Below are 10,000 nucleotides of genomic sequence, written 5' to 3'. Positions count from 1 at the left end.
TCGTAGGGGATGTAGGGATGTAGGGGTCGTAGTGGATGTAGGGATCGTAGGGGTCGTAGGGGATGTAGTGGTCGTAGGGGATGTAGGGGTCGTAGTGGATGTAGGGGTCGTAGGGGATGTAGTGGTCGTAGGGGATGTAGGGGTCGTAGTGGATGTAGGGATCGTAGGGGTCGTAGGGGATGTAGTGGTCGTAGGGGATGTAGGGGTCGTAGGGGATGTAGGGGTCGTAGGGGATGTAGGGGTCGTAGTGGATGTAGGGGTCGTAGGGGATGTAGTGGTCGTAGGGGATGTAGGGGTCGTAGTGGATGTAGGGATCGTAGGGGTCGTAGGGGATGTAGGGCTCGGCTCATGTGGTCCCGTTGGTTCATGTTAACTCATGCTAACTGGTTGTGTTCTCAGGTGTGTCGTCGTCCTGTTGAATCCTCGGAAGAACAAACAGCATCACATCTTCAGCAGCTCCAGGTACAGCTTCAGCCAATCAGCTCTCACTTCCTGTCTGGGTCTTTGTAACTTTGTTTTAATGAGCACTGTATTCTATTATTATTATTATTATTAGTCCTTATTTAAATCATTAAGTTTTTAAAGTTGTAAAATGCACTAACAGCTGAATCCAGAGTTACTTCCCTTCCTGCGTTCATGCGAGTGAGACCCAGACCGTGACGTTGGGACCCCGTGACCGAGTCACGTGACCGAGTCATGTGAGGGCAGACGCTACTGCGCATGTCCCAGTTGCCCAAGATCCGCCAAGACCCGGATACTTCTCCAGACGGAAGTGGAGCCATTTAGACTCTCTCATAGCAATGACCGTGGCCCCGCCTCCAACGCTGGATCCACTGCTCTCTATACAGAACATGATATCAATCAGCCAATCAGAAGAGTGATGTTAATCATGTGACGTTGGTCTCTCTCTGGTCTGTAGGAAGGCCATCACCACGCTGGCGTTCTCTCCAGACGGCAGATATGTGGTCACAGGAGAGGTGAGTCATAGTCCTGATCCTGGACCAGTAACAGGACCAGGACCAGGACCAGGACCAGGACCAGGACCAGGACCAGGACCAGGGTTCACTCCGTCTAGTGGGTCCTGATCACCTTTTGTAAAATACACTATATATTTTATTGACATTCAGCTTCCTCCTCCTCTTCCTTCTCTTCCTCCTCCTCTTCCTCCTCCTCTTCTTCCTTCTTCCTCCTCTTCCTCCTCCTCCTCTTCTTCCTTCTCCTCTTCCTCCTCCTCAACCTCCTCCTCCTCTTCCTCCTCGTCTTCCTCGTCTTCCTCCTCCTCCTCCTCGTCTTCCTCGTCTTCCTCCTCCTCTTCCTCCTCCTCAACCTCCTCAACCTCCTCCTCCTCTTCCTCCTCCTCAACCTCCTCCTCCTCCTCCTCCTCCTCCTCGTCTTCCTCCTCCTCCTCCTCCTCCTCCTCAGAGCGGTCACATGCCGGCGGTCCGGGTGTGGGAGGTGTCGGAGCGTCTGCAGGTCGCTGAGCTTCATGAACATAAATATGGCGTCTCCTGCGTGGCGTTCTCTCCCAACGGTAAATACATCGTCAGCGTCGGCTACCAGCACGACATGATGGTCAACGTCTGGAACTGGAAGGTAACGCAGCCTCTGATTGGTCCAATACTGGAAGCTGAAGTCCAACATTAACTCCGATGTTGTTTCGTGTGTCTGTTTGTCAGAAAAACGTGGTGGTTGCAGCCAATAAGGTGTCCAGTAAGGTCACCGCCGTCTCCTTCTCAGACGACAGCTCCTACTTCGTTACCGCCGGCAACCGCCACGTCAAGTTCTGGTACCTGGACCACGCCAAGACCTCCAAGGTTCTCCCGTCAGCGATCCTGTTGATGAAAGCGTCCCGTGTGGTTGTTGACATGTTTACTGATACGTCCTCTTCGCCCGTCGGCAGGTGAACGCCACCGTCCCTCTGCTGGGGCGTTCGGGGCTGCTGGGAGAGCTCAGGAATAACTTCTTCAGTGACGTGGCGTGCGGGCGGGGCCGACAGGCCTCCTCCACCTTCTGCATCACTTCCTCCGGTCTGCTGTGTGAGTTCAACGACCGGCGCCTCCTCGACAAGTGGGTGGAGCTACGGGTGAGTCCGCTGATGACATCATGACGTCTCTAAATGAGTAGAAGAAGAAATGAATGAATGTTAGATTATGTCAGAGATAATGTACAGCTAACGGTCCGCTATACGTAGCAACGGTCTGTTATACGTAGCAACGGTCTGCAATATGCCGTGACCAATCAGAATCGAGTATTGTCACAGCAGTGACGTCACAGCTGGGTGTGGTTCCAGGTGTTAATGAGGAACCCTGATTGTTTCAGTATGTCACTGTGTGTCTGCCTCTAATGTGAAGTTCCTCTGCTTCCTCCTCCGCTTCCTGTGCAGAGAGTCGACTCTGCGTCCGTAAGTCGTCGTCTCACCTGGACTCAGTCGGTTCAGCCCGTCGACACGTTAAACATGAGCTCACCAGTTTCACCTGAAGGAAACCAAAACACTCTGAATTTAGGCTAACGTTCTAATGTTAGCATGACTGGCTAGTGCAAATGAAAAGTAGTAACCTACATTATACTGAGACAAACTTCATTATCCTCATACCTAGCAGCCCGTAGTAGCTAGCTGCTGGTTAGCTTTTAGCTCCCCAGCATAGAAACTAAAACGCAGGAGCTACTGGAGGAGCTAGCTGGTGAGCTAACCGCTAACATGCTGGCTAGCTGAGAACATGCTACCACTAGCCTGCTACAATAGCTCGCTAACTAGGTTATCAGTTTATTCAGGAGACGTATTAACGGACTAAAGCTCATTTAACTATATTTGGTGACTTTTAAAACCCATTTAGTAACTTTGTGAGGAGCGTAGCAACAAATCTAGCAACTGTTTGGGCAGACATTAGCAGCTCTTAAAACCTGATGGTAGCACGCAGCTAATCAGATGATCAGCTAATCAGCTGATTAGCTGATCATCTGATCAGATGATCAGCTAATCAGCTAATCAGCTGATCAGCTAATCAGCTGATCAGATGATCAGCTCTGTCAGGATGGTTTGTAATTGGCTAAAGTTGAACTAAACCATTTGAAGTGCATCCTCTGGTTGAGCTTTAGTTCAGCCCAACATGTCACAGTTTGAATCGTTAATTGTTTTAGCTAAAAGGCTAAAATGAGGGTAAAATAATAAAAGGTGATGAGACGTGTAAACCGTTTGAACAACAGAACACTGAGTTATCAGATTATAATAAAGAACATGAACCTGACCTGAATCATCTGAGTCTTTATCCTCACTGGCTGAACTGACTGAGTCAGACACGCCCACTTCCTTCCTCTCACCCCATTGGTCAGTTTCACAGAACGCCGCTGTCATTCATAACCAACACTCCACCTGATTGGCTGAGAGACGTATCACCACGTTCACCCTCCACACTCTGATTCACAGAGGACCCTGAACGCAGCATCTCTCACCTCCACCAGCATCCCAGCATACTGTCATACTAATACTGTAGTACTAGTACTGTCATACTAATACTGTAGTACTGATACTGTAGTACTAGTACTGTCATACTAATACTGTAGTACTGATACTGTCATACTAATACTGTAGTACTAGTACTGTCATACTAATACTGTAGTACTGATACTGTAGTACTAGTACTGTCATACTAATACTGTAGTACTAGTACTGTCATACTAATACTGTAGTACTGATACTGTAGTACTAGTACTGTCATACTAATACTGTAGTACTAGTACTGTCATACTAATACTGTAGTACTAGTACTGTCATACTAATACTGTAGTACTGATACTGTCATACTAATACTGTAGTACTAGTACTGTCATACTAATACTGTAGTACTGATACTGTAGTACTAGTACTGTCATACTGATACTGTAGTACTAGTACTGTCATACTAATACTGTAGTACTAGTACTGTCATACTAATACTGTAGTACTGATACTGTAGTACTAGTACTGTCATACTAATACTGTAGTACTGATACTGTAGTACTAGTACTGTCATACTAATACTGTAGTACTAGTACTGTCATACTAATACTGTAGTACTGATACTGTAGTACTAGTACTGTCATACTAATACTGTAGTACTGATACTGTAGTACTAGTACTGTCATACTAATACTGTAGTACTGATACTGTAGTACTAGTACTGTCATACTAATACTGTAGTACTGATACTGTAGTACTAGTACTGTCATACTAATACTGTAGTACTAGTACTGTCATACTAATACTGTAGTACTGATACTGTAGTACTAGTACTGTCATACTAATACTGTAGTACTGATACTGTAGTACTAGTACTGTCATACTAATACTGTAGTACTAGTACTGTCATACTAATACTGTAGTACTAGTACTGTCATACTAATACTGTAGTACTGATACTGTAGTACTAGTACTGTCATACTAATACTGTAGTACTAGTACTGTCATACTAATACTGTAGTACTGATACTGTCATACTAATACTGTAGTACTAGTACTGTCATACTAATACTGTAGTACTGATACTGTAGTACTAGTACTGTAGTACTGATACTGTAGTACTAGTACTGTCATACTAATACTGTAGTACTAGTACTGTCATACTAATACTGTAGTACTGATACTGTAGTACTAGTACTGTCATACTAATACTGTAGTACTAGTACTGTCATACTAATACTGTAGTACTGATACTGTCATACTAATACTGTAGTACTAGTACTGTCATACTAATACTGTAGTACTGATACTGTCATACTAATACTGTAGTACTAGTACTGTCATACTAATACTGTAGTACTGATACTGTAGTACTAGTACTGTCATACTAATACTGTAGTACTGATACTGTAGTACTAGTACTGTCATACTAATACTGTAGTACTGATACTGTAGTACTAGTACTGTCATACTAATACTGTAGTACTAGTACTGTCATACTGATACTGTAGTACTAGTACTGTCATACTAATACTGTAGTACTGATACTGTAGTACTAATACTGTAGTACTAATACTGTAGTACTGATACTGTAGTACTAGTACTGTCATACTAATACTGTAGTACTAGTACTGTCATACTGATACTGTAGTACTAGTACTGTCATACTAATACTGTAGTACTGATACTGTAGTACTAGTACTGTCATACTAATACTGTAGTACTGATACTGTAGTACTAGTACTGTCATACTAATACTGTAGTACTAGTACTGTCATACTAATACTGTAGTACTGATACTGTAGTACTAGTACTGTCATACTAATACTGTAGTACTGATACTGTAGTACTAATACTGTAGTACTAGTACTGTCATACTAATACTGTAGTACTAGTACTGTCATACTAATACTGTAGTACTGATACTGTCATACTAATACTGTAGTACTAGTACTGTCATACTAATACTGTAGTACTGATACTGTAGTACTAGTACTGTCATACTAATACTGTAGTACTAGTACTGTCATACTAATACTGTAGTACTGATACTGTAGTACTAGTACTGTCATACTAATACTGTAGTACTGATACTGTAGTACTAGTACTGTCATACTAATACTGTAGTACTGATACTGTAGTACTAGTACTGTCATACTAATACTGTAGTACTAGTACTGTCATACTAATACTGTAGTACTAGTACTGTCATACTGATACTGTAGTACTAGTACTGTCATACTGATACTGTAGTACTGATACTGTAGTACTAGTACTGTCATACTAATACTGTAGTACTAGTACTGTCATACTAATACTGTAGTACTAGTACTGTCATACTAATACTGTAGTACTGATACTGTAGTACTAGTACTGTCATACTAATACTGTAGTACTAGTACTGTCATACTAATACTGTAGTACTAGTACTGTCATACTGTACTGTCATACTAATACTGTAGTACTGATACTGTAGTACTAGTACTGTCATACTAATACTGTAGTACTAGTACTGTCATACTAATACTGTAGTACTGATACTGTAGTACTAGTACTGTCATACTAATACTGTAGTACTGATACTGTAGTACTAGTACTGTCATACTAATACTGTAGTACTAGTACTGTCATACTAATACTGTAGTACTGATACTGTAGTACTGATACTGTAGTACTAGTACTGTCATACTAATACTGTAGTACTAGTACTGTCATACTAATACTGTAGTACTAGTACTGTCATACTAATACTGTAGTACTGATACTGTCATACTAATACTGTAGTACTAGTACTGTCATACTAATACTGTAGTACTGATACTGTAGTACTAGTACTGTCATACTAATACTGTAGTACTAGTACTGTCATACTAATACTGTAGTACTGATACTGTAGTACTAGTACTGTCATACTAATACTGTAGTACTGATACTGTAGTACTAGTACTGTCATACTAATACTGTAGTACTGATACTGTAGTACTAGTACTGTCATACTAATACTGTAGTACTAGTACTGTCATACTAATACTGTAGTACTAGTACTGTCATACTAATACTGTAGTACTGATACTGTAGTACTAATACTGTAGTACTAATACTGTAGTACTGATACTGTAGTACTAGTACTGTCATACTAATACTGTAGTACTAGTACTGTCATACTAATACTGTAGTACTAGTACTGTCATACTGATACTGTAGTACTAGTACTGTCATACTAATACTGTAGTACTGATACTGTAGTACTAGTACTGTCATACTAATACTGTAGTACTAGTACTGTCATACTAATACTGTAGTACTGATACTGTAGTACTAGTACTGTAATACTGATACTGTAATACTGATACTGTAATACTGGTTATTTATACAAATTTAATTTGTATTTATTATTAAAATAATAAATTGTACACTAGTAACTTGGTAAAACATATTCAAAATTACAAGAATGTTTATTTATTATTAAAATAATAAATCCCTTTCCGCATCCACTCTCTCTCTCTCCCCCTTTCCAAGACTCTATCCACTGTCTCTCTCTCCCCCTTTCCAAGACTCTATCCACTGTCTCTCTCTCTCCCTTTCCAAGACTCTATCCACTCTCTCTCTCTCCCCCCCTTTCCAAGACTCGATCCACTGTCTCTCTCTCCCCCCTTTCCAAGACTCGATCCACTGTCTCTCTCCCCCCTTTCCAAGACTCGATCCACTGTCTCTCTCTCCCCCCTTTCCAAGACTCGATCCACTGTCTCTCTCCCCCCTTTCCAAGACTCTATCCACTGTCTCTCTCTCTCCCTTTCCAAGACTCTATCCACTCTCTCTCTCTCCCCCCTTTCCAAGACTCGATCCACTGTCTCTCTCTCCCCCCTTTCCAAGACTCGATCCACTCTCTCTCTCTCCCCCCTTTCCAAGACTCGATCCACTGTCTCTCTCTCCCCCCCTTTCCAAGACTCGATCCACTCTCTCTCTCCCCCCTTTCCAAGACTCTATCCACTGTCTCTCTCTCTCCCTTTCCAAGACTCTATCCACTCTCTCTCTCTCCCCCCTTTCCAAGACTCTATCCACTGTCTCTCTCTCCCCCCTTTCCAAGACTCTATCCACTCTCTCTCTCTCCCCCCTTTCCAAGACTCTATCCACTGTCTCTCTCTCCCCCCTTTCCAAGACTCTATCCACTCTCTCTCTCTCCCCCCTTTCCAAGACTCGATCCACTCTCTCTCTCTCTCCCCCCTTTCCAAGACTCTATCCACTGTCTCTCTCCCCCCTTTCCAAGACTCTATCCACTGTCTCTCTCTCTCCTTTCCAAGACTCTATCCACTCTCTCTCTCCCCCCTTTCCAAGACTCTATCCACTGTCTCTCTCTCCCCCCTTTCCAAGACTCTATCCACTGTCTCTCTCTCCCCCCTTTCCAAGACTCTATCCACTGTCTCTCTCTCCCCCCTTTCCAAGACTCTATCCACTGTCTCTCTCTCTCCCCCTTTCCAAGACTCTATCCACTGTCTCTCTCCCCCTTTCCAAGACTCTATCCACTGTCTCTCTCTCCCCCTTTCCAAGACTCTATCCACTGTCTCTCTCTCTCCCCCCTTTCCAAGACTCTATCCACTGTCTCTCTCTCTCCCTTTCCAAGACTCTATCCACTGTCTCTCTCTCCCCCTTTCCAAGACTCTATCCACTGTCTCTCTCTCTCCCCCCTTTCCAAGACTCTATCCACTGTCTCTCTCCCCCCTTTCCAAGACTCTATCCACTGTCTCTCTCTCTCCCCCCTTTCCAAGACTCTATCCACTGTCTCTCTCTCCCCCCTTTCCAAGACTCTATCCACTGTCTCTCTCCCCCCCTTTCCAAGACTCTATCCACTGTCTCTCTCTCCCCCCCTTTCCAAGACTCTATCCACTCTCTCTCTCTCCCCCCTTTCCAAGACTCTATCCACTGTCTCTCTCTCCCCCCTTTCCAAGACTCGATCCACTCTCTCTCTCTCTCCCCTTTCCAAGACTCGATCCACTCTCTCTCTCTCCCCCCTTTCCAAGACTCTATCCACTGTCTCTCTCTCTCCCTTTCCAAGACTCTATCCACTGTCTCTCTCTCCCCCCTTTCCAAGACTCTATCCACTGTCTCTCTCTCTCCCCCCTTTCCAAGACTCTATCCACTGTCTCTCTCTCTCCCCCTTTCCAAGACTCTATCCACTGTCTCTCTCTCCCCCCTTTCCAAGACTCGATCCACTCTCTCTCTCTCTCCCCTTTCCAAGACTCGATCCACTGTCTCTCTCTCCCCCTTTCCAAGACTCTATCCACTGTCTCTCTCCCCCCTTTCCAAGACTCTATCCACTGTCTCTCTCCCCCCTTTCCAAGACTCTATCAAATCAAATCAAATCAATTTATTTTTGTATAGCGTCAAATCACAACAGAAGTTATCTCAAGACGCTTTATATATAGAGCAGGTCTATGACCGTACACCAGAGTTTAGAGACCCAACAGGATCCACCAAGCGCACTGAGGCCAGGAACAACTCCCCGATTACTGGGAAGAAACCTGGAGCAGAACCGGGCGCAGGGCGGGCGGCCATCTGCCGAGACCGGCTGGGGGGATAGATAGATAGAGAGAGAGAGAGAGAGAGAGAGAGAGAGAGAGAGAGAGAGAGAGCGAGAGAGATATATAGAGAGAGAGAGAGAGAGAGAGAGAAGCAGCCACAATAGCAGTCTAGCAGCTGTAATAACTAATACAAGTAGGGCTGATAACACAAAACCAATAGTGGTGGATGGAAAGAGTGATAATACAACTATCGGAAAGCCAGCACTGTCCAGCATCTCTCCTCAGTACGTCCATGTGTGTTGGTGTGGGACGTCCCTGTGATCGATGCCCGTGCGTTGGTTCCTGCAGCATCAGCATGCTTGCTGGGAGCTCTTGATGTCTTTGGCAGTGATTGAGAAGTGTTATTCTCCAGGCTGCCACATTGTCATTAGGTGTTGGAAATCCCTCGTTAGCATTGGTAGTCCCTCGTACAGACGTAGTTAATTAGGGATGGTAGCAGTTGGTGTCAAGCAGGCACCGACGCGGCAGCAGATGCAGCCACAATACCGGAGACCACCAAGATCCAGGTGAAACCCTGCTCCAAGTGTACCCATGCTCCAGGTATAACCTCGCTCCCTGGTGTGATCCCGCTCCAGGTATAACCTCACTCCAGGTGTGACCCCGCTCCACGGTTAGCTGCGAGACAAGGAGGCACAAGGACTCCCGGGAAGGAATGAAGTTAGTAACAACATGGACATGGGACATGAGTATATACAGAAGGTCTCTCTCTCTCCCCTTTCCAAGACTCGATCCACTCTCTCTCTCTCTCCCCCTTTCCAAGACTCGATCCACTCTCTCTCTCTCTCCCCCTTTCCAAGACTCGATCCACTCTCTCTCTCTCTCCCCCTTTCCAAGACTCGATCCACTCTCTCTCTCTCTCTCCCCCTTTCCAAGACTCGATCCACTCTCTCTCTCTCTCCCCCCTTTCCAAGACTCTATCCACTGTCTCTCTCTCCCCCCTTTCCAAGACTCGATCCACTCTCTCTCTCTCTCCCCCCTTTCCAAG

The 10,000-nt window shown here is 44.6% G+C and overlaps 1 protein-coding gene across 1 annotated transcript in view; it reads left to right on the top strand.

Moving 5' to 3' along the window:
- Window positions 1–10,000, top strand: part of mapkbp1 (mitogen-activated protein kinase binding protein 1) — a 42,844-nt gene that overhangs the window by 20,325 nt on the left and 12,519 nt on the right. The window contains exons 3-7 of the mRNA XM_074661718.1: window positions 400–462; window positions 920–977; window positions 1,423–1,593; window positions 1,677–1,814; window positions 1,901–2,104. Of these exons, the coding sequence (XP_074517819.1) occupies window positions 400–462; window positions 920–977; window positions 1,423–1,593; window positions 1,677–1,814; window positions 1,901–2,104 (634 nt within the window). The remainder of the gene's footprint in view (window positions 1–399; window positions 463–919; window positions 978–1,422; window positions 1,594–1,676; window positions 1,815–1,900; window positions 2,105–10,000) is intronic.

Source organism: Sebastes fasciatus, chromosome 15 (assembly GCF_043250625.1).
Source record: "Sebastes fasciatus isolate fSebFas1 chromosome 15, fSebFas1.pri, whole genome shotgun sequence".
Lineage (NCBI taxonomy): Eukaryota > Metazoa > Chordata > Actinopteri > Perciformes > Sebastidae > Sebastes > Sebastes fasciatus.
The sequence above is the reverse complement of the archived record's forward strand: the minus strand, read 5'-3'. Positions and strand labels throughout refer to the sequence as shown.